Source organism: Bicyclus anynana, chromosome 4 (assembly GCF_947172395.1).
Source record: "Bicyclus anynana chromosome 4, ilBicAnyn1.1, whole genome shotgun sequence".
NCBI classification, from domain to species: Eukaryota; Metazoa; Arthropoda; class Insecta; order Lepidoptera; family Nymphalidae; genus Bicyclus; species Bicyclus anynana.
In genome coordinates this window covers 7,061,085-7,087,601 of record NC_069086.1, presented here as the reverse complement: position 1 = coordinate 7,087,601, position 26,517 = coordinate 7,061,085, and the positions used below count along the sequence as shown (strand labels likewise).

The window sequence follows — 26,517 nt, the reverse complement described above, 5'->3', positions numbered from 1 at the left end:
AATGCACTATCTTGTTTTTCACTTTCCGTCCTGAATCTTGAACTAAGTCGCTACGTTGATGGCCTTTTAATATATCTATACTAATCTATACTAATATTATAAAGAGGTAAAGTTTGTAAGTTTGTCACATTTTTTAAATGGGGTAATCTTCGGAACTACTGGTCCGATTTTAAAAATTCTTTCACCAGTAGAATGCTACATTATCGGGGAGTGCTATAGGCTATATTTTATATTGGTATCATATATATTAGCCGAGTTATCACAGTTTTTGTCATACAGGTCGGACTGAAAATCCTCTTAAACAGACTTATTCGCATGCGCTGCATTAATTATTGTGTAAAATTGAAATTAATGTATGGAGACTTTATGTATCTTTAATAGTTCTCCAAAAAAGTCCGCGACACCATATATCTATCTTCTATATATTAGCAGATATAGTACCTTTTGTGTTTTAAACATTATTAATTTTATATACTTAGGTTAACGTCATTATTTATACAACTAAACTTTAATCCTTATTAAAATAAATTATTTAATAATCACAAGGATATTATGGAGATAAGATTTGCCCTTTACAGTATGTTAATTAGTTAAATAGTTTCGGAAATAATACAAAATTTCTAAAAGACGCAGAAATTCCGCTATATGACGCCCGGCGCTTTCATTTACGTAGTTCCCGTTCCCGTGTGAATATGGGGATCAAATAGCCTATGACACTCGCAAATAACGTAGCTTTCTATTGGTAAAACAATTTTTCAAATCGGTCCAGTAGATCCAGAGATTACCTCCTACAACCACACGAACTTTACCTCTTTATATTATTAGCATAGAAGTCTCTATTTCTCTTGGTCATACCACCACTCTCGAAGGACTGGACCGATTTTGCTAAGGGTAGGAGTAAGATAGAGAAGTTACAGGGTAGGGTAGGGTACGGATAGGGAAGCGTAGGGGTAGTGTAGGGGTAGGGTAGGTTTAGGGCCGGGTTTAGGGTAGTGGTAGGGTAGGGGTAGGGTTAGTGTAGTGGTAGGGTAGAGGTACGGGTAGGATAGGGAAGTGGTAGGGTAGGGGTAGGATAGGCGTGAGATAGGGGTACGGGTGAGATAGGGGTAGGAAAGGGATAGGGTACGGGGAGGGTAGGGGTGGGATGGGGGTAGGGGTAGGATGGGGTTAGGGGTAGGGTAGCGTAGGGGTAGGGTAGATGTAGGGCTTGGGTAGGGTTGGGGTAGTGGTAGGGTAGGCTAGGGGTAGTTTACGCGGACGAAGTCGCGGGCGTCCGCTAGTATATCATAATAAGGTTGCGAACTTTTCTATTCTGTTTGCGTATTCCTATGTATCCGTAAGTGATTTTAGCGAGAGGTTTATAACGTATACGTTAAAAAAACGTGTGTGAAGTCTATCAATCCGCATTAGGCCAGCATGGTAGACTATTGGCTAAATCCCTATCATTCTGAGAGGAGACTCGTGCTCAACAGTGAGCCAAATATGGGTTGATAATGAACAAATTCAAATTGTGTAACTTATTGAAATAATTGCCTGATAAGTAGTAGAATGAATTAGTTCAGTTTCAACAACTTACCAGTGCGATATCCAGCGTTGGACAAGTATGTAGCGAATGTGTTGGACTCGTGCTTGGCCTGCCACATCGGCGACGAACAGTTGTCGTTGTTGGTGTATACGTTGTGATTGTGAACGTACACACCGGTCAAGAGGGAGCTCCTGTGAAAAAAAAAATTAATAAAATAGGTACTTGGTGACAGTTCATGTAAAAAAGCTTCATTTATATTAAAGTTAATCTTGCTCAATTTAATTTTATGTGTACGAGCTTGCAAGCTTTGTTTAGCAGTTCGACAACCTGTGATTGCTAGACCTCATTTATAAAAACTGTTTTCAGCTCATGTTCCTACCTAACATAGACAAATATACGGAGTTTTGAACGGGGAGGCTTTGGGAGGTAGCAGATTGCAAAAGCCCAATCCCTCAGCTATTTAATATATATAAATATATTATTATATAATTATCAAGTAGCGGATGACTGCGACTCCCTTCGCGTGAAATTCTTTTCTTTTATTCACAAAATCCTACAGCACCCATAGTTTCCGAGATGAGAAGTAGCCTAATTTTTAATCTAGGGTAATATCATATGACTTTTATTAAAAATCGAACAATACTTGTATTGTACAGATCGTCTTAATCGATTGTATTCAAGTACAGAAATCGCACAAAGTCTGGTCATCACATTAAGACGCACCACATTATCTAGTTGCTCATATCCTCTATTGATAAACCGGAACAAACGACCTATTCTCCATTATCGTGGCTAACCCCTATAATCATACTCGCATAATATAACGAATATTATGTTTCTCGCAACTCTGCGAACACGAGTATTTTCAATTTATGACTGCAATATACAACATGCAAAGGTAAGACGGTAGATTATAGTATTAACATAAATCTATTTAAGCAATTCTGCGATTCTTCGAGCCTTGTTTAAAAACTTGCGAATCAATGTGTATCACGAGCTGTTGAGCTGTTTTGTGATTGATATCTTTATCTATACTAATATTATAAAGCTGAAGAGTTTGTTAGTTTGTTTATTTGAACGCGCTAATCTCTGGAACTACTGGTCTGATTTAAAAAATTCTTTCAGTGTTAGATAGCCCATTTATTGAGAAAGGCTAATATAGGCTATTTTTATCTCCTTATTCTTACGGGACAGGGAACCACGCGGGTGAAGCCGCGTGGCGTCTACTAGTCTTATATACTGACAATTATCTAACCAGATGGCCCATTGATGGTAATTGGAAAAACAGAAAGTCTACAAACAGAGCAACACTACATAGGGCTTCCAAGAAACACATCTTAGAAAGTGCATGAGATCTTTCTCTCTCATGAGATCTCTTTAGATCATAACACCCAATGCTGCTTGACGGCGAAATAAGCATAACCTTCTTCCCCGGAGAACTCTGTCACAAAAAGGAATGTCATCTATGGAATATAAATAATATGCAAAGTCAATTACCTAGACGGACAGCACATTGGTGTTGTTGTATAGGCATGACGAAACTCTGCTCCTGCACTTCTAATAGCCTTCATTGTCCGCGGCATGAAGTTTAAACTCCCTAGCTCCACATCCTGATCATCTGTTAATATCAAAATTATATTGGGTTTCTTCTCCCTCGGCTGAGGATACGGAATATAACCGCCCGATTGCCATTTGTTAGCAGTCTTCGGTTTAAATCTAGTTGTATTCTCTCGGACTGTTGATGATCTATCGGGTGTTTTATTCTGATTAGCAGTTTTCCTTCTATCGTTTACTTTCTCGGTGTCACTTTTATTCCAATGCTTATCAGATTTGCGAGGCTTTTCATCTCTTTTATATGGATCTGTTCGGTTTGACAATTCCTCTGAGGAATGAGCTTCGGAGCCTCTTCTCCTGTCGCGTCTAACTTCGTGATCCCTTTCCCAGAAGCGTCGACGATCACCACGGTTTCTTGAACTGTTTCTATGTCTCAAATATCTCCTTTCTGGTAAATCTGTCAGGGTTCCATTAAATGTAGTCCGATTTCGATTATTTTCTTTATTTCGTAATTCCCTGGCCCGAGAATCGTCGTCTTCCAAGGAATCTCTTTTAGCAGTTATAAGGATGAAGTTCCATGTTAAAAGTAGGGATATAATTTTAAAATTCATCTTATAATTAGTATTTTAATTGTATCACAAAAATAAAACTTCTATGAAGTGTGGTTAGTGCTTTCGATTATTCTAACATTTCTTGATAGATTTTCATGTTACCAGCATTTTTATCACTCTCAAAGAGCGATGTGCATTTTCAGTAGCCATCATGATTCACCTGAAACAAGCAAAATTACAATTAATTTATTTATTTTAATAATATTGCGACCAACACAACTTCGATTAGATAACAATAGTTGCCCGAGTTACGGCCTATCTCTAACTCGTATTCAAAGAGTATCTGCTATTTTAACTCTAATATTTGTTTCTACTACTACTTCTACTTATTGTTATAATTTATACTAATGTACCTGTACTAATATTATAAAGAAGTAAAGTTTATGAGGTTGTAGAGAAAGTAATCTCTGGATCTACTAAACGACCTTTTGACGTTTCCGTGGCGCAGTGGTATGCGCGGTGGATTTACAAAATGGAGGTCCTGGGTTCGATCCCCGGCTGGGCAGATTGAGATTTTCTTAATTGGTCCAGGTTTGGCCGGTGGGAGGCTTCGGCCGTGGCTAGTTACCACCAAAGACGTACCGCCAAGCGATTTAGCGTTCCGGTATGATGTCGTGTAGAAACCGAAAGGAGTGTGGATTTTCATCCTCCTCCTAACAAGTTACATCTTAACCTGTATCATCATTTACCATCAGGTGAGATTGTAGTTAAGGGCTAACTTGTAAAGAATATAAAAAAAAATAACCAATTTTGAAAATTCTTTTACCAGTTGAAAGCCACGTTATTTGTGATTGTCCAGGCTAGGCGGATAGTTGGTATGACAAGAATGGAGAAAAGAATGAAGGAAATGAGAAGAATGGAGAAAAGAGTATATATAGAGGAAATCTAAAAGTAGCGCCAGTGACACCTTGGTATGGACATTTGCGGAGAGATGAAAGTCATATTACTAGAAAAATGTTGAATTTGCAAGAGAAATTAATACAAGCCGTGAATATTGCCCTTCTATACACAAGTGCCTACTATGTATACTAGGTTTTATATTGTACCTAACACTGTACTAATATATGAATGTCATATAGCCATCGTAAATAACTATAAATATTAACTGTGCAATTTTATTGCAGCTATTAATATTGATACTTTGTTACTGTAGATAATAAAGTGAAACATTTATTTCATGGCAATTTATCTATGAACCAATGGCGAGGTGCTTTTAACAGAATTGAACTTGCACGAATCGATGGTGGGGCCCTTTGGAGAAATGAACTGCTCCCTTCAATTTCAATAGATTCACTTAATTCACTTAGCCAATTGAAATGAAAAACGTAAAACCTATTCGGAAATTGGATTTAGGTTAATTAGTTTTTTTATTACACTAATTAATCGCCATTGTTATTAAATGACAAGTTAGTCATTGACCCACCTGCAGGCCAATTCACTAATTTTGACGTATGTAATGTTAGTGGTTATATACGAAATTTATAACTAGCTATTGTTATTAAATTTCGTATCGTCACGTTTACCATTGTCAATTAGTCACGTGACTTCGTGCACTATGTATTTAATGCGCTAAAATTGAGATATATAATGATTTATTTATTTTGCTATCATCCGCGAAAAGTCGACGAACCCATGCGACAACGTCACCCAGGTCCGACAAAATACTCTCTACGTACGTTTCACCACGAAACCGGAGCATCCTCAGGAGATGTTGACTCTACAACGTGCAATTGCAAAGTCAGTAATATATATATATATATATCATTATATAATCACGATGAACTTCCGCAAAGTAACGCCTGCTTCTATCCAATATTTAAAATTGAGATAAAAAATGTCATCCGGCGCTTACTGACTTTGTTGTTATCATATAGGTAGGTAGATGACATTGAGATTTGATTGATGTGTGCATTTTAAGAAATTAAATATCACGTGTCTCAAACGGTGAAGAAAAAACATCGTGAGGAAACCTGCATAACAGAGAATTATAATTTTCTTAATTCTCTGCGTGTGTGAAGTCTGCCAATCCGCATTGGGCCAGCGTGGTGGACTATTGGCCTAACCCCTTTCATTCTGAGAGGAGACTCGAGCTCAGCAGTGAGCCGAATATGGGTTGATAATGATGAAGGAATACATAAAATGCGGTGCTTATTGATTTGATGTTAAATAGATAGCAAACATGCGTTAAAGTTAGCTAATTTAGTAAATATAGATCCACTACCAACTGTTAGTTGTCACAGTCTGGCACAGTCTCACGTTAAACAGTATAAACGCAAACACAAATATAGACGCAAAGGTCAAGTATAAAAGCTCTGATAAGTATACAACCGACGAGTATGTTGCTAGGGCCACCCCAGCGCGCGCGCCATTGATCTTGATTTATCGCAGTGCAAACCGTGACGTAATTGATAGGGGCTCACGACGATCGATGTGGACGACCGACAGACAAGAATACGCTCCTAGCATCTAGATGCACTACTCTACTTACTTATTATAAGAACATTACTAACCGACTTCTGTCTATTAAAAAATTCTACTCATAATTCGTAATCTACTGAATATAAAACCTCAAACCATAAAATCACAAAGCTATTCATTATACCCGTGATAGCCCAGTGGATATGACCACTGCCTCCGATTTCGGAGGGCGTAGGTCCGGGGCATACACCTCCAACTTTTTAGTTAGGTATGTGCATTTAAGAAATTAAATTGCACTTAAAACTTTTGTAGCACGAGTGACATTAGACAGCACGAGTTGTCGCTAATTACGTGCAGTGGCATTCAATATTTTTTCTACGTGCAAAACAAAACATCACTCGTGGTACAAAGGCCCCATTAAAATATGACAGTGGCATTAATAACTATTAACGGGGCTATATTATAAATTAACGAGGCTTTATTATATTATTTTAAGACTCAATAACACCATGTAATGGGGCCAGACTCAGCTCCAGAAGATCGTGGGTTCGTAGCCCGCCCATTGGACAATTTACTAAAATGTAGTGTATTGAAATAACGAAGAATATCAATTTTATATTGTACCAACTTAGATTTGACCCAGATTTACGCGCGCTTAGTGGAAGCGGACTAAGTATACATATTAGATAATACCTATTTAACTTTTCAAAAATAGGTAGAGCACTATGGGAATGGAAAACGGAGACTTAATAGTCACTTTAAGTTTTATCAGTAAAAACGGTTCTGACGAAGTCCGTGGGCTTTGTAGCTATCGATAATTTATGTGAAAGCTTTTAGCATGTTCGTAATTTTCTCGACCTTTCGGCAAAATTGTATAGCCGTTGTTCACGGGTTACATACACTAAGGGCCTTTAGGTGAAAATACAATAGTTTAAAAATATGTACCTAATAAACTATCAAGCATTTGTAACATTGTATGTTAGTTAGATTTTAAAAATAATCCTTTTTGATCATTTGGCATTATACACTATAAGCAACACACACATAGTTCGAAGAGCCGATGGATGTTGGGGTCCCAAAGTGCTGGAATGGCGACCCCGCACTAGTAAGTGCAGTGTTGGCCGACCCCCAACCAGGTGGACTGACGACATCAAGCGAGTCGCAGGGATTCGCTGGATGCAGGTGGCTCAGTATCGTGATGTTTGTTTATGTTATGTTATGTTTGTTTATGTTAATGTTTTTTTTATTGTTTACAAGTTAGCTGATGGCAAGTGATGATGCAATTTAATTTTGATCCTTCTCTTAACTTTGAGAGGAGGATCAAAATCCACACCCCTTTCGGTTTCTACACGACATCGTACCGGAACGCTAAATCGCTTGGCGGTACGTCTGCAGGTAGGGTGGTAACTAGCCACGGCCGAAGCCTCCCACCATCCAGACCTGGACCAATTAAGACCACCTTAATCCTTCCTTCTAAAATATTCCTTTTTGATCATTTGGCATTACACTATAAGCAACACACACATAGTTTGAAGAGCCGATGGACGTTGGGGTCCCAAAGTGCTGGAATGGCGACCCCGCACTAGTAAGCACAGTGTTAGCCGACCCCCAACCAGGTGGACTGACGACATCAAGCGAGTCGCAGGGATTGGCTGGATGCAGGTGGCTCAGTATCGTGATGTTTGAAAGTCCTTACAAAAGGCCTATATCCTGCAGTGGACGTCCATCGGCTGATATGATGATGATGATGATGACTATAAGCAAAGTCATACAACTTTATTTTTAATTTGGTGATGTTCAATAAATAATATAATAAGTATAGGTAACCTGGCGCTTGTACATATATTTTCTGTGCTGGCGCCAACAAATTTTCGTCATTATTGTAAAAGTAAAACAACGACCAAACGCATATCATTTAAAATAATATGTATATCCTCAAATTCAAATAATTTCATTAACAGAAATTAGTTAATTCGATCTGGTTATCGTCATGAGCCATATGGCCCACTTCAGGACTTGAACTCTTATTTTCCATGCAAATACTCACTTAATAAAATTGTTAAATTAAAAAACAATAGCCGACGCCCGGCAGTTTCACCCGCTCAGTTCCCGTTGCCGTCAGAATATGGGCATAAAATATATCCTATGAGACTCACAAATAATGTGGCTTTCTAGTAGTAAATAAACTTTCAATATCGGTTCAGTAGGGGTATTACCCTCCACAATACCACAAACTTTTCACCCTTATAGTATTAGTATATGAATATTAATATAGATAAATATAGTCCATAGACTAAGTCGCTGGCACTCGGTTCATAAAATGTTATTAAGCTCTATAAACAAAACGTTAACTACCGGATTGTGAGAGTTGCAGAAATGAAACTTCCTGATGTAAACATTCGGTTCATTGACGCCCTTTGTTATTCTTTGCTAACACTGTTGTTTGTTGATATTATAGCCCGTTTCTTGCCAACGAGAAAACGGGCTTTCTATTTACAATAAACAAAACAGCATTTGTAAAATTGGCAAGAAGGTAAATCACTAGAAATGTATTTGCCTAAACTGTTACCATAGAGCAAATAAGCAAAACTCAATAACTGCTATTACTCGTACTAATCGTATCCGTTGTATACTTAAACTTGATTCGTCATCAACCCATATTCGGCTCACTGCTGAGCTCGAGTCTCCTCTCAGAATGAGAGGGGTTAGGCCAATAGTCCACCACGCTGGCCCAATGCGGATTGGCAGACTTCACACACGCAGAGAATTAAGATAATTCTCTGGTATGCAGGTTTCCTCACGATGTTTTCCTTCACCGATTGAGACACGTGATATTTAATTTCTTAAAATGCACACAACTGAAAAGTTGGAGGTGCATGCCCCGAACCGGATTCGAACCCACACCCTCCGGAATTGGCTATCACAGTTCTTTAATCTTGATTTGCTCTTCCTAATTAAAAACGTCTTTCGAATTGAAATTCTATAAGTGTAACTTTTTATACTGTGATTCAGTTTTTATATCTATACTAATACTATAAAGCTGATGAGTTTGTTTGTTGGAACGCGCTAATTTCAAGAAGTACTGGTCTGATTTGAAAAATTCTTTCAGTGTTAGATCGCCCATTTATCGAGGAAGGCCATAGACTATATATTATCCCCGTATTCCTACGGGAACGGGCACCACGCGGGTGTAAGCACTCGGCGTCAGCTAGGTATATAATTTGGGTTTTAGTTATAATAATTATAATCGCAAACACATGTCGTTCAATTTAAGTTAGGTGGTACTTAATTGGACCACATAAATCAGCGACTAATCACCAATTTCGCGAAGTTTTACACACCATACCCAGTAAATCTCGTTAATGGCTTAAACAAACTTTATTCTTTCCATTAATTTTGGAATTATACGCCGCAATTACTCACTGCCCAAATTCTCACACAGTAAGGAAAGTATTTAAAAGTTCAAGATCGTGTTATGAAATTGGATTACCAAAATTTGTTGTTTCGATTTTTTTGTTACTGTTTCATTCTGGCACTACTTGCTATTTAACTTTAAAACCCAGACAGAATCGTCGTATTAAAAGATAGTTAAAGATCTGTTTTATTTTCGAAGTAATTAACTTAACAGAAAATTAAACAATTGCCTTAAATAGTTGAATTCGCTGCTTTGTAAATATTAAATTGAAAAAATCATGAATGTTTTAGTTAAACATTCAGCTACAAAGGCACTACTAAATCTCTCCTCTTTAGTGTAGATGACAAAAATGTAGAACCTCCTCCTTTTTGGAAGTCGGTTAAAAAGGCCCCTAACATTAAGACTGATCTCTTTCAGACTACCCAAACTAAAGGAGCATATAAATTACCCTACTTGTACCTAAAACTGTTCAATTAATATTCGCAAAAGAACAAAGGATAAAGTTTATTTCAAACTTGTGAAGAAAGAAGCGGTAAGAACCTCTGTTTATGTATGCGCACGGCTTACCCTTACCAAAAAACTTATGTCTACAGCGAATCGCATTTTTAAGTCGAGCTTCATTACATTTTAAGTGCACTTGTTTACTACGTTCGTTAACAGCCGGGCGGCAATCGCCATTTAGAGAACAATTACCGACGTCTCTTTAAAATTTTATGTCGTAATCCCAACAACATTCCGTGAAAGGTCTCAGCATTAAACTGAATGATTTAGGAAAGAAAAGACGTGATTTTTAATTATAATGAGTTTTTTTTCATTGTGAGAAAGAATAAGGTTATTCTTCTAGTATAACTCTCACTAATAGCTATACAATATCTACATTTTGACGGCCTCCGTGACGCAGTGGTATGCGCGGTGGATTTACAAGACGGAGGTCCTGGGTTCGATCCCCGGCTGGGCAGATTGAGATTTTCTTAATTTGTCCAGGTCTGGCTGGTGGGAGGCTTCGGCCGTGGCTAGTTACCACCCTACCGGCAAAGACGTACCGCCAAGCGATTTAGCGTTCCGGTACGATGCCGTGTAGAAACTGAAAGGGGTGTGGATTTTCATCCTTCTCCTAACAAGTTAGCCCGCTTCCATCTTAGACTGCATCACTTACCATCAGGTGAGATTGTAGTCAAGGGCTAACTTGTAAAGAATAAAAAAAAAAGAAAAAAAAAAACATACGGAACAGTATCTGTTGTATAATGTATATGTAGAGAATGTCAATAGTCGCTATTTATATACAAAAATATTTTGATAGAATTTATTACCTAATTCCTAAAATTTAGTCTATCAATTTCAAATAATACTTTGAGTAACGAAAAAATACAATTAAATTTTGTATCTAAAACATACCTGTTGTATATTACGCCATTTATACACAAAAATATTTCGATATAATTTATTACTAAGTAATTTGCTTCTTCTATTCCTAAAATTTAACCTATCAATTTCAAAAAATACTTTGAGTAATAATAAAATACAATTAAATTCTGTAACTAAAACTGAACCTCTGAAAGTATCCAGACCACTATTAAGATTTAATCAAGCTACTGAAAATTTTAGTACCTTGTCTATTACTAATAAAACATCTGTGTAATCTAATTTATGACCAGAATAAAACAAAACACCCTTTCATGCCCTTTCGTATCATTTATTTCTCGGCACATAATAAATAGTGAATTGACCTTTCTAAGATCTTTTATTTTGTTTAAGTTAAGAAGTCGTATACTTTTACCTTTGTCTCTGCAAAACAAGTCCTTAAACGTGCCTTAAACATTACCAGGGTCATAAAACCCTACCTACTCGTATTATGATCCAAGTTATCCGTATAAATCTTCGAAAGAGGAGCGTTTGCTTGGTCAAGCATAAAAATGTTGGTGATAAATCTTCTGGGCTTACACACGGCGCGGTTAAATTGAAAAATAGCCAAAATGATTTACGAGTTTGTCAGCACATGTTTGCTTTTCGTAAACGTTTAAGATTCTATAATTTTTAAGCACCATCAAGTAAGATATAAATGTTATTATAATAAAATTTTACTTTAAAGTTCATCTCGGTTTTTCGCACACACAGAATAAAGATGATCCAGAATGAGTCTTTACAAGCAGCGTGGTGAAGCCGGTGAAATCCTTAAAAAAAGTCACGCGTCTCCTTGACATCCGCATATAGGTACAAACTTTTTTCTTATTTTGCATTTTAAAATTTGACACTAAATCAATAATTTCCAATAAAAAATACTCCATCTTATTTCTATAGTTTCAGAATTTAAAATTTTTAAAATATTTAAAAACTTAAGACGCCATTTTTCTTGAAAAATATTGAAAACTACTGATGCGACGCTTCGTGTCGCATCGAGAATGTATTAGAATTTTGTATTTGGAGCGGCTACGACACCGTCGTGTTCCGTGCGCTCCATCTGCCTATTCTTCTTTAATCTGTGACTGTACAATTTATTTACATACGTTTTAAGATCATTAAGAAAAGGGAATGGTAAACTAATTCATATCGATAGGTTCGGAACTATCCACGTCAGAATTCTACCCTCAAACAGAGCAAATTCAGATAACATGAGAACTAGAAATCGTTATCCCAAGCATTATCAAAATAACTTCACTAGAATAAACAAAAACAATAAAAAATCTACATTCCTTATGTAATGCGTACTTTTTTGATTAAGCACACTTAGCCCCCATTCGCAAGATAGCTTTTTTAACGGACGATAGAAAAGCGTTAAAATACAACAAATGCATTTCCAAGTATATGTGCACACGATAGCGTTTTTAAAACATGACGCTTTTTTTCGAATAGTGTTGCATTTTCAATTTTGGGCGTTGGAAACAGACCTTCATTTAACATCCTACTTCCTACTAATATTATAAACGGGAAAGTTACTTTTTATCCCAAAAAATCCATGGTTTCCTGAGATTTGCGAAAATTGGTGATTTTGATGATATGAATGTTTTACTCTTTTACGCCTCGACTGCTGAACCGAATTAGCTGAAATTTGGTATTGAGATATATTATAGCCTGGATTAACACATAGGCTACTTTTTACCCCGAAAAAATCTTTGGTTCCTGAGGGCTTAGTGAAAAACTAAATTCCACGTAGACGAATTCGCGTCAAGTCATATTTGAATGCTTTTTTAACGTCCGATAAAAAAGCTCTCGTGCGAATGGGGCTTAATTCGTCGTGGTATCGTTCCTAATGTGAGATATTCCGATTCTAAAATTGAAAGCATCCCGGGCGTGCTACAAGGCGGGTCCATAGGACCTTATTGGCTTCATAGTCAGTACATCACGATCGGAGTCGGCGCCTGTTAACAATATTGAGTGTTCCACGCCTGCAGACATACCTACCAGTACCAGTACAACAGCCGAGAGGTTTGACACTTTTGAGAGTATTTAAATGAAGGAGAACGGAGACAAGGCGAAAGGAATAACAATTAGGAAATGTTCTTTCCGAGAATAATACTGCTCTTGAGGCGTTCGTGTTTTGTGTTACCAGGATTTTGTATCTTAAACGAATATTTAAATTCACAGAATTTAATTATGGAGTAAGAGTATGCGAAAGTCAGACACACCTAATTTTATTTAGGGCTGAAAGTTTGTCAGCCTGTTCTCCTAACATCATCATTATCAACCCATATTCGACTCACTGCTTCGAGCACGAGCCTCCCTTCAGAATGAGAGAGGTTAGGCCAATAGTCCACTACATTGGCCCAATGCGGATTGGCAGAATTCACACACGTAGAAAAGTAAGAAAATTCTCATGTATGCAGGTTCTTCACGATGTTTTTTCTTCACCGTTTGGGACACGTGATATTTTTTTTTTAAATGTACATAACTGAAAAGTTGGTGGTTGGGATTCGAACCTACACCCTCCGGAATCGGAGGCAGAGGTAATATCCACTCATTTTCCTACCCTATTGTCCTTTAAAGCTGCTACCTTCCAAAGCCTTAATTAACTAAATAATTGGCTTCCTTACCTACCAATGGCACGAGCAATGCTACTCTATTTCGCGGAAGATTAAAACATATGCAGTTTAATATGTCAATTAGTCAATATTAAAAAAAAACCTTTATTAAATTTGGCTCATTTTTAGCGCAAAGAATCACCTTGGCTGTCCAGCGAGGAAATGCACCCAATATTCTCGCAACCATTCCACGTGGGCATGATTTTATAGTTGTTAGGATAGTTCCTTATTGTATTCTTTCTCAATAAAAAAACATTGACATTTTTAATTTGAGAGAACAAACTGTACCAAAACAATAAGCTGGTAGATAAACTAAATCTCGTGCATGGGTACCAAACAGTATTTCAACAGTCTGCGTTAAATGCACCTAAATATCTGTGTTTATTTTGAAAGACGTCAATTACTTCGGTGGTAAACATTCAGTTAGAAGGTCAGTCGTAAATGCAGGTAATCAGCACCATTATGCCACCACATCACCGATCATTCTGGAATACAACATTCGATCTAATGAACGTTTAAAATACTTTGACGTGAGCTTACTTAACTTCATGTTGCTCTACATAGACAGAATAGTTAGTAATGTACCTTTAAAGTGATTAACAGATGATTTTCTGTGGATAACAAGTTAATTTGAAGTTTTGAAACGTACCTAATACCTACCCATCATTAAATAGCTCTGGTATATTTAAAAATATTCGATTTCCTAATTTTTATCTATCATGTTTTGTAAACAACTGAATTGATTGTGATGTAAATATCTAAAAAAAGTGAAATAATTTCAAGAAAAGTGATGTCTAAGAAACATCGCTGGAAAAGCTTTCAGTTATATATTGCGTTACAATTATATATTTTAATATTTTACAATAAAATAAGTTCAATTTATTGAATAATTTCGTTAGTTTACATTCAATATAACAAACATAAAACTGTTGTATGTGGGTACTTTGGTAATAAATCAGTTATGTCACCGACGCGGTCTTTGATTGTTGCTCCCGTATTATAATAGTCTTAATAATCGTAATATCTAACTGGCGACGAGAAAAATTATACCTAGTGTTTGTGTTTGTGAGTGTCATTCAAAATGCCTATTGGAAAAATCGAGTGCTTCGATTTAAATAGCAAAAAATGGTCGGCTTACATACGACGCGTGGAACAGTTCATTCAACTCAATAAAATCGACGATGATTTAAAAGTCGCAACGTTGATTACGGTGGTGGGCCAACCTACGTATGATCTCATGAGTGATTTGTGTGCTCCTAATAACCCGGAAACAAAAACATTCGCGGATTTGGTGAAATTAATCGGCGAACATATTGAACCGAAACGATCCGACATAGCGGAGCGACATGTTTTTCGTTTGCGCCGACAGAGGGCCGGCGAACCACTCAGTCAATACCTTCAAGCACTGAAACATCTAGCGAGTACGTGTAATTTTCGATCGAATCTCGAAGAAAATTTAAGAGATCAATTCGTATCCGGGTTGGCTAGTGACGATATGAGGTCTCGTTTATTTGCTGAACCCGAATTGACCTACAAGAGAGCTGTGGAATTGGCTTTCGCGCTTGAGGCGGCGGATAGACACGCGCAAGCAAGTGTGTCATCGAGTACGGCTGGCGGAGAGTGTGCACCCGCGGCGGAGCCCCTGCTCCGGGTGGCGGCAGAGGGTCGTGCTGCGCGCGGCCGTGGCGGTGGCGGCCCCGGCGCCGCGCGCGGCTGGTCGACTGCGGTGACCTGCTGGCGGTGCGGGCGCAGGGGGCACGTTCGTTCGTCGTGCGGTGCGAAGAGCGCGAGACGGAGCGGAACTAACGACAGTGAAGTTCAAGGTCGCGCACGGGGTAAAATTCAATATCTTGATAGTGATAGTGCATCGGAAAGTGAAATGTTTAGTTTAAAAGTGTGCGGCCTAGGTGATCGCCCATATAGTGTGCGTGTACAGGTAAACGAATGTGCTGTGAATCCGAACAGTGTGTATTTGGATTTCGAGCTGGACACTGGCAGTAAGTTATCTACGATTAACTATGACTGTTATGAGCGATATTTTAAAAATTGTACATTAAGGGAAAACAATGTTCGTTTACGTTCCTATACGGGAACTTTAATTGAACCGGTAGGTTATTTGTTAGTCGACGTCACACTGGAAACGTACAAGGCGAGTCAACTGAAATTATTTGTCATTAAGGACGGGGGCCCTCCGCTGATGGGTCGTTCTTGGCTTCGTCATTTAAAAATTGATGCGTTACAAATTAATGATTTTCTTTGTAATTTAAGAAATGACACCATAGTGGAGAGTCTGCGTCAAGAGTTTCCTACCGTGTTCGCGCCTGGATTAGGTACATGTTCGGTAAGGATGTCATTAAAACTCAAAGATAAGACTCCGGTATTTTTTAAAGCGCGACAGTTGCCTTTAGCCTTACGCGTGCCAGTCGAGAAAGAGTTGGATCGGCTCGTGGTAGAAGGTACCATAGTTAAAGTGGATTATTCCGATTTTGGAACCCCAATCGTGCCGGTAATTAAAAAGTCGGGTGAAATCCGCATCTGTGGAGACTACAAAGTGACCATAAACCCGAAATTGTTACGGGAGCCCTACCCACTACCACGAATCGAAGAATTATTTGCCGCTTTGAGTGGTGGTCAACAGTTTTCTAAGATCGACCTCACTAACGCGTATCAGCAATTACTATTAGATGAAGATTCTCAGCCCTATAGCGCGATATCAACACACATAGGTACGTTTGTGTATAAACGCACGCCATATGGATTGAATTGCATTCCCGAGAAGTTTCAAAAGTTCATGGAGGAGACCCTGCGTGGGTTGAGCGGAGTAGTAGTTTATCTGGACGACATCGCGGTGACCGGCCGGGACAGGGCGGAACATGTTGCTAATTTAAAACGCGTTTTGGGACGCTTACGTGATGTCGGTCTTAGAATTAAGTATGAGAAATGTTCATTCTTACAAGATAGTATAACCTACGTTGGTTTTGTTATTGATAAAAACGGATTACATCCAGATCCGAACAAAGTTAAAGCAATTGTCGACGCACCCGCGCCAACCGATGTACCACAGTTGCGTTCATTTTTGGGGTTGGTCAACTATTACTCTAAGTTTTTGGCTAACATCAGTACGGTGCTGGCACCCTTGCACGAGTTGTTGAAGAAGAATATTAGTTGGAATTGGTCGCGAAAATGTGACAAAGCCTTCGAAACAATTAAGAACATGATAATAAATAAGAATATTCTTGTTCATTACGACCCGACGCTGCCGTTGGTGCTATCTGTAGACAGTAGTTCGTACGGCATCGGGAGCACACTAGCACATCGCTACCCGAATGGCGAGGAGCGCCCTATATGTTTCGCGTCGCGGACGTTAAATAAGGCCGAGCGCGCGTATAGTCAATTAGATAAAGAGGCCTTAGCCATTGTCAGTGGGGTTAGTAAAAATCATCATTATTTGTACGGTCGTAATTTTATTATTAAGACTGACCATAAACCCCTTGTGTTTATATTCGGCTCAAAATCAGGGTTGCCTCAGACAGTTGCCAGTAGATTGTTGAGATACGCGGTACGATTAGCAGCGTATGATTTTGAAATAGAATTTGTAAAATCTAAGGACAACTGTAGTGACGCTTTATCGCGTCTGCCTTTGCCGTATGAACGTAGAGAGGCGGAAATGGAACCAATGGCGTACATAAATTACGTTGAAGACTCATTCCCGATTTCCGCTAAGGAAGTGGCGCGAAATACCGTGAATGATTGTGTTTTAAAAAATATCTATCGATATGTGGAAACCGGTTGGCCTTCCAAAGTAGCAGAAGTCGAAAAACCTTATTTTTACCGCAAGGACAGTCTAAGCATTGAAAAGGGGTGCCTTTTATACAATCATAGGGTTGTGGTACCAGAGGTGCTGCGACGCCGGGTGCTACGCGAACTTCACGAGGGGCATCTGGGCGTCGTAAAGATGAAATCTATCGCTAGGGGGTATGTTTACTGGCCTCAGCTAGATGCTGAAATAGAAAGTTTAACCCGCGAATGCTCCGCATGCTGCCAGCAGCGCGACGCGCCGCCGCGTGCCCAGCTGCATCCGTGGGCTTTCCCGGCGAACCCCTGGAGCCGTTTGCATATTGATTTTGCGGAATTTAGAGGTAAGCGTTATTTAATCACGGTGGATGCTCACAGTAAGTGGGTTGAAGTACAAAAAATGAACGATGGTACCACAGCCACAGCCACTATAGGTAAGCTACGCGAATTGTTCGCACGTTTTGGATTACCATCGGTCGTGGTCAGCGATGGAGGCCCTCCATTTAGTTCGTTCGAATTCGCCGAGTATATGCGTAAAAATTTAATTACACATACTATAACCAGTCCATACAGACCGGCGGGAAACGGTGCCGCGGAAAACGCCGTGAAGTCCGTGAAGAAGGCTATGAAGAAAGCGGTGCATGAAGGTATGGATATTGATACGGCGGTCAACAAATTCTTATTCCAGTACCGTAATGCGGAACATGCGAGTACGGGAGTCGCGCCAGCTGTCGCCCTCCTGGGCCGGCGCCTGCGCGGGCGACTCGATGTGCTGAAACCGTCTGCGGCGGATCGCATGGTAACTTCTCAAGAGAAATCGGGACAGCAAAAACCTGGATTGGACAGGAGCGTGGAGGTCGGTAGTGCAGTCTTAGCCCGTAATTACAGTCCGAGGCAGGACAAATGGTTACCAGCTGATGTTACGGCTCGGGAGACCCCCTGTACTTATAGAGTACGCACGTCTGACGGTCGAGAATTCCAACGTCACATAGATCAGCTGTTATCAGTGAGAAAGCCAGCTCGATACTCTTCCGTTCCTGCTATTGAAAGCTCCGCCTCTAATGAGTTTAATGAGCCAGAGGAGGGTCAACCCGATTCCAACGTCGATTCGGCGCCGTCAGGTGCGAATGTACTTAATACATCTGGTGTAAATGTATGCGACACTGCTGAACCATTTCCGCCTCCGATTAATGTTACAGACGAACCGCGCACACGCCCCAGACGTGCCGGTAGGTTTACTGGGAAATATGGAAAATGTTAAGTTTACGTTTTATCTCGTTTATTAAAACTAAATTTACTTTGCATGTTGATATATAAATTAGTTGTATCTCCGTATGATTTTGAGACAAATTGTATTGGACGATCTATCCTATAATTTTCATTATTTTTTGTTTACTATTCTTATTGCTTGCGTTTTTTTTTTGTATAAGTACTTTTTTTTTAAGGGGGGGCGTGTTGTATGTGGGTACTTTGGTAATAAATCAGTTATGTCACCGACGCGGTCTTTGATTGTTGCTCCCGTATTATAATAGTCTTAATAATCGTAATATCTAACTAGTTGAAACTAATGGGACCACCCTAGAAGTAAACCCTTCTAAATAAAAAAAGAATTTTCAAAATCGGTCCATAAATGACGGAATTATCGCTGGAAATACATAAAAAACCCACACCCGAACGTAGAACTTCCTCCTTCTTGGAAGTCGGTTAAAAATTATATTTTCATAATAGTTAGGTATTCACTGGCACATATATAATTTATATATATCGTTGTTTGCAGTATATATTTTAAACATCAAGTCTTTACATAAATCATATGAAAAGAAACAAAAACTTTTCAATTAAATATGCGTAACATCTTTACGACCCAATGATGAAACACCGACTAAAAGCTCAGCAAATTATCGAGAAAGGATTACACAATAAAACGAAAATATCTTTAACACAGATTAAAATAACTCTCTTAAGCCGCAACAAATCTTATTTCACATTAACCAAAGCTCGAAAGTACGTGTCGGGTGATAATAATGCGATAAATTATAAAGTTCAACCCATAAGCGAACGAGCGGTTGATAAATACGCAGCATTTGTTTCAACCGCGAGGCGACGCGAATGTGCTAATGCGGCGTACTCCAGTGGACTCAGCGCCTGAGATAGTCAGACCTCGTTTTGTGAAGGTTGAAACTTTGTTAGACTATGTTCTTACCATAGGTAAGTAAGTAGGGTAGACAATAGGCTAGTTGACACTTTATAATTGACTCGCAATAGACACACGCGTAATTTTTACACAGACTAACCAACACATCGCTTAGACTATCCACAGAATATATAAATAGAATGTTCGATTACTTGATCGATTTTTTGCTATTCCGTCAAAAGAATCGATTATTTTTAGAAATCGTTTTTTAATTACAATTTTGATAAAATTATGGTAGAAATACTAACAAATGAAACGTTACTCCATCTTTTACTACACTACATGTTTTTGGCCGTTTTTTATGCCATTCAACTACACAAACCGGCATTTTTAGGGAGTTCTTTACACGACGAAAACGATTACAACAATGAACCATCGATTCTATAGCAACAGTTTTTATAAACGCGTTAGATCATTGATTCTCGATCTTTGACAGAGGGGTAACGGGGTACGAGGCAGGTCCTTTCTTTTTAATGGTCTAAGCTATCAAACAAAAAATAATTACAAATTGATCTTGGCGTCTTCGAGTAGTTGCGTAACCTGGTACCTGACACAGAGCAAGTCTCCACAAATACCAGGTATTCAAAGGAAGAAAATAAGATGTGTCAGATCGCTCTAGTATCATACCCTAAACGTACTTAATAAGCTCGTGATGACAATTAATTTCGGAGTGACAGCTTTTATAAAAAAAAAAAATGAAGTGTATCTAGCTACCGCCAACTCTCGTTCTACAGACTAAGATCAATCAGTTTAAATAAGTAACGTACCGATGTGTGGCCGCCACTCAAATTGAATTGCTCTTGTTGATTGGGTATGCAATTGTTAAGATAGGTACACATCTACTTTTCCAGGCTGACCCTAGAAAAGTAGATGTGTACCTGTCTAGGCTGAGTTTTTGGCTGGTGGTAGGCTTCGGCCGTGGCTAGTTACCACCCTACCGTCAAAGACGTACCGCCAAGCGATTTAGCGTTCCGGTACGATGCCGTGTAGAAACCGAAAGGGGTGTGGATTTTCATCGTCCTCCTAACAAGTTAGCCTGCTTCCATCTTAGACTGAATCATCACTTACCATCAGGTGAAATTGTAGTCAAGGGCTAACTTGTAAAGAATTAAAAAAAAACCCTTCACTCACAGAATTAGAGAACCTAGTAAAGTTACAAGAACCTTTTGATTCTTCTAACAATTTCACCTTCTATAACCAAATATAAATTGAAATTGAAGGTCTTTTTGAAATTGATTGTATTTTTGTTGGAGCGTCGAAAAACTTCATGCCTCACACATTTTATCAATGTATAATATTTTCTTCGATGATCGAATTAAGCTTGAACGACGGAACGACACAACACAAAAGACATAGTGCTCATGTGAGAGCGCAAACAAAAGTGCACTTTCTATTCTCTAATAGTCAACAGACATGACTAAATACTAAACAGATGACACGGAGGACGACTTCCAAACACCTTATATGCGTTTTGAAAGTACAGAGGCTTAAAACTACAAAATAATGGTAGGATGGATAACCAAACCTTCATAATTTTATGAGAGCTGAAAAGTCAACACATGCATAGCAAATAAGTAAGTGAAAATAAAATAAAAATAAGTATGAAGTCTCGTTAAGGTGATTTTTTTTTTATTCTTTACAAGTTAGCCCTTGACTACAATCTCACCTGATGGTAAGTGATGATGCAGTCTAAAATGGAATTGGGCTAACTTGTTAGGAGGAGGATGAAAATCCACACTCCTTTCGGAGATTTTGAAAGTAGTACTGTTATTATTGAGAGTTAGAATACCCATTGGCATTTCCAAAAAATTAGAATTTCGAATAAAAATTACAGTGTAGACCTGCCTTTAGTATTGATATTGATAGCACCATTTAAAGCTGGTCGTTTATGGTTGTTCTTGATTAGTAATAATGGCTGAAACTGATCTTGCTATCCGAGGTTACATATTTTATCTTTGATAGTTTCAACTTTCATTAGAATCAAGTCTAAATAAATGTGATTTAGGGGTAGTCCCTCCATATATGGCTCAATGCTGAGCTCGAGGCAGACTTCACACACGCAGAGAATTAAGAAGATTCTCTGGTATTGCAGGTCTGCTCACGATGTTTTGCCTTAATCTTCATTTGAAACACGTGATATTTAATTTCTTAAAATGCACACAACTGAAAAGTTCGAGGTGCATATCAATAGATGTGTATGATGTTTGATGGATAAGGTGCATGCCCCGGACCGGATTCGAACACACACCCTCCGGAATCGGGAGGCAGAGGTCATATCCACTGGGCTATCACAACTCAGGCTCCCTACTAGGTACCTTAGATTCGTAGATAAAGGTTGATTTTTTACCCCCTGGTATCTGGATCTACTGAACCGATAAAGTAATAAATAAATAAAACCAGTACCTACTTATAGAAATAAACAATTTTTGCGCAGTAGTGTTTAATTTTCCTTTTTATGTATTTTTGTTTTATTTTCCTGTAACAATTTAGTAACGGGAAAATTGGTCACAATTAAAAGATATTAGCATATTTATTTAAAGCGAGAAAAGAAACCAAGACGGCAAAAATCAATAAAAATAACAAAACGGTTTACAACACTCACTCAAGGCAAAAATCAACTTGCGGAATGGAAAATACCAACCTCAATAAAAAATATGAAACAAGAGAAAAGTATTCTGTGTGGCCCAGAAAGTGCTACCAAAAGGGCACTTGCGAATGTGGGTGAAGTGACAGGGGTCAAGCTGAGAGAATCGTTTAATTCACCTGTCAAACAACTTTTATTTGTTCACGTCCGAAGTTCAATTCCAGACCGCCTCGATATAAGCAAATATTGAATCAAAACAGAGATTACTTTACGGAAGTTCATAATGTTAATCAATTCATTAACTTTGCTATACTCCGCGTACCAGCAGGGTAATTATGTATCTACAAAAACATTCGAAGAAATAAAGCGAAATGACTTCGCAATTGAACATTGTAGATTGTCTTCGGTAGGGTTCTTAAGCAACTGGGTGTATATTTAAATAATGAGTCACTATATCGTTTTTCATCATATTTTCGTTTATGCAATAATATGTACATTATACATAAATATCTTCATTTTATGTAAAGTGGCAGTAATATTGAAGTAGCAGTAGCAATGAGTAAAATATTTCAACGAAAAACCGTTATTTACGTATTTTCGTTGAACTATTCATGTTAGATGATCGTAAAACAAAACGATCACTGCTATTTGATGTAAAATGACGTAGTCAAGATAATTTCGTTGAAATAACTATGTTAAGGAGACGATCACAATTACGAAGATGCGATGTAAAACGACGTAGTGACTTATTATTTGAATGGTACACCGAGTTACCTTATAATCCTGCGCAGGACAATCCAACAAATTTTTCAAATTCAATTGCGAAGTCATTTCGTTTTAATTCGTCGAATGATTTGTAGAGAATAGCGAGCGAATAGTGAATTAATTATTTAGACAGATGCCAAATCGAAGTATCGTTTAATAAACGCTAACGAACAGTATATTAAACGTTGCTGTAGTTAAACGAGTATTAGATCGTTAATCTGTGTTTAACGTTGATAAAAATACTGATAATACACTTTTTTTTAAGAGTAATTGGCACATATTAAATATATCCAATATTCCTGTTCCCTTCTTCTTTTTCCTAAAGCCTTAACATTCCTCCATCAGTATTCTTATTTAGTTTTATAAACGCAATGCGTAATAAACGATAATTTCAAGCTAGTCATATATTCATATAAACCATAACCTGTAAGGAAAATCCTCTAGTATGCATTCAGTTCGTGTAACAAACAACTATATACAGTAAATTAACAAACAAACAGAGGGTATCATAAACAAGCCCAGTAAATGCTCTTTAAATGCCCAACAAACGTTACGCAGTACCAAAGCAGTGGCACGAAATCCGGGACATAAACAAAATGAACGTTCAAGATTGGTTCACAGGATATAAACGATCGGCCTCCACGCGATATTTTCATTAGCCCATGGCGCAATGCCACCATGACCACGACAATACAGCTCTACAACGAGTACTCTTAGTTGGAAATGCTCAGCTATAAAAGACTTGATATGTTACTCGTGTAGCTTTATGCTTTAGCCAATGATTATTTTATATAGATATGTACCTACAAAATCACAGCAAAATCACCGAATTTGGCGATTTCACTGAGCGCACTTAAGCACAATTTTGTGTTTACTTACATTATAATATTTGTGTATATATAGTTTTTACACTTTCTAAACACACAACTCCACATTGTAGACAATATTTAGATATCTATTATGTATTTAAATAACTTTCGTTGTTTTGTAAGCGACTAAATAAAATTGTCTTAATTTTATTTGGTCGCTTATTATAATATCGTCGTCATCAACCCATATTCGGCTCACTGATGAGCTCGAGTCTCCTCTCAGAATGAGAGGGGTAAGGCCAATAGTCCACCACGCTGGCCCAATGCGGATTGGCAGACTTCACACACGCAGAGAATTAAGAAAATTCTTTGGTATGCAGGTTTCCTCACGATGTTTTCCTTCACCGATTGAGACACGTGATATTTAATTTCTTAAAATGCACACAACTGAAAAGTTGGAGGTGCATGCCCCGGACCGGATTCGAACCCACACCCTCCAGAATCGGAGGCAGAGGTCATATCCACTGGGCTATCACAGCTCTTATTATAATATAAAAAGTATAAAATATCATTGACTTCGGGATCACAAAATCAACAATCGTTTGCAATACTACTAATGAAGCTGCTCTACTATCTGCTAGATACAAATCTCATATTAAACCGAATAACTGGTCAATTACAATTTTCCAGAAATTTCCGATTGGTGCAGTTGGTAATATTAGGACACTGACCACTGCATTCAAGGCCATGGGTCCAATTTGTGATGATTGTGAGATGAACATGGATGTGTCTGGATGTTTGTCTTTCTACATTAGTATTTATTTATATGTATTCATGTATCTAAATATATAAAATAAATAAAAAGCAAAAAGTTACTCATCATGAAATATAGAAAACCGTTTGACGTAGAAAGATGAAATTTGGCAGGGAGGTAACTATCCACTAATCTATACTAATATTATAAAGCTGAAGAGTTTGTTTGTTTGTTTGATTGAACGCTCATCTCAGGAACTACTAGTCTGATTTGAAAAGTTCTTTCAGTGTTAGATAGCCTATTTATCGAGGAAGGCTATAGGCTATATATTATTCCCGTATTCCTACGGGAACGAGAACCACGCGGGTGAAACCGCATACATGTATGTGTTAGTCGTCAAGGCTATTTTAGAGCTACTTACCGAAGTAAGTATAGTCCTAAAATATTTTAAAAAAAAACTACATGCATGTCAGCGTATGCAAGCAATTGCTGCGACTTGTTAGTTCTTATATTACATGACATGCTCAACAAATCGTGACAGCCTTTTAGACTCATATTGCCTCGTAAACTTGCCTACTAGGAAGTGTGACGAGCGAGCTATAAATATGATTTATGATTATTATAAGTTAGCAAGTGCTTCGTATTCGTACATACATATATCATGCATTGAAGTAGATGTTTTACCTCTATGTCATCATGTTTATTCATTAGTAGTCAAACATAAAAAGTTACACAATGTATACTTGAATTAAAGAAGAAGTTGAGCTAGGTAGAATAAATTAAAATTAGATTAGGTACCTACTGTAATTAAAAAAGCAACAACGGAAAACTAACAAAACATAATTCAAACAATACCTAATGCAAATGCTAATTTAATTTATTTTACAAAAAGTTTCATATTTTCTTATATTTTTTAAATGTGTTTAATATTCCCCTCGCTCTCCAATCAAAGTCTGTATTATGGGTACGAAAATAGTCCAATGGGCAAAGTTCAAAATCATGACCGCTCGGTATTCACTCTGTGCTATTGATGGCTTAAAATGTTTTTTTTTTTTTATTTGTCCGAACCCCAACCTCTCAGTGATGAGTCCGGCCCGGCTATTGATGCTTCAAAGTCGGTATTGACGAGTGCTCATTCCTTAGTTAAATGATTACGATGTATCTTCTTAACTAGCTGACGCCGCGCGGTTTCACCCGCGTGGTTCCTGTTCTCGTAATAATATGGGGATAATATATAGCCTATAGTCTTCGTCGATAAATGGTCTATCTAACACTGAAAGAATTTTTCAAATCGGACCAGTAGTTCCTGAGATTAGCGCATTCAATCAAACAAACAAACTCTTCAGCTTTATAATATTAGTATAGATTTTATCATTGTCTGTGGTGCTATTGGGTAGAAAACTTGAGAAGGCCTTAAGTGACTAATATCCATATCCGTAAAACTAAATAAAAAAAGAAAACTCGAGAGCAACTTGTTATCATGGTATATGAAATATAGGGGTTGTATGAAAATCACATTAGAAGAATGTGAGAGAAAGGTCACAGAAGCGTTGATTAGTAATTAAAAAACAAGTAAGTATATAATTTTAAAAGTAAAAATTATTCATTGTGTCCACCCCACTTGAGTAAGATAAAGGTCACGAAGCATTCGTAGCTGTAATAAACAAACTGTTAGATATCCTTGATAATAATAGCAACTAGACAGTAGATTCGCATACAGATTTTCCCACGGGCGTGTTCATTCGCAGATCGGGCCATGTGGCGCCTCTACGTCGAACATTGTCTATACAATACGTTATTTTATTCGCCAACACAAATAAATACATACCCAACGTTCAACGTATCGGTATACCCCGAGTTAGCGTAACAGACTAAACAATGAGCGTAATTTACACATTTAACACGTGCTACCACGATTGTTATTATTGTACGAAGCGTAGTCCATATTATTGTGCATATGTAAACCTCATATGTATTAACCAATAAATTCTAGTAATGTTGTAAACTTTTAAGGACTACGCAAATGATAAATGTTTAGACAAATTGTCGCTAATCGTTTAATCCTAGAGTTAACGTA

At 37.9% G+C, this 26,517-nt stretch overlaps 1 protein-coding gene across 1 annotated transcript in view; it reads right to left on the bottom strand.

The window, feature by feature from the left end:
* LOC112047311 (extracellular sulfatase SULF-1 homolog) overlaps window positions 1–26,517 on the bottom strand; it is a 123,941-nt gene that overhangs the window by 49,933 nt on the left and 47,491 nt on the right. Inside the window, exons 2-3 of the mRNA XM_024084396.2 lie at window positions 3,023–3,850; window positions 1,577–1,716 (exon numbers count right to left, since the gene is read on the bottom strand). Coding sequence (XP_023940164.2) covers window positions 1,577–1,716; window positions 3,023–3,690 — 808 coding nt within the window. The 5' untranslated portion in view covers window positions 3,691–3,850. The remainder of the gene's footprint in view (window positions 1–1,576; window positions 1,717–3,022; window positions 3,851–26,517) is intronic.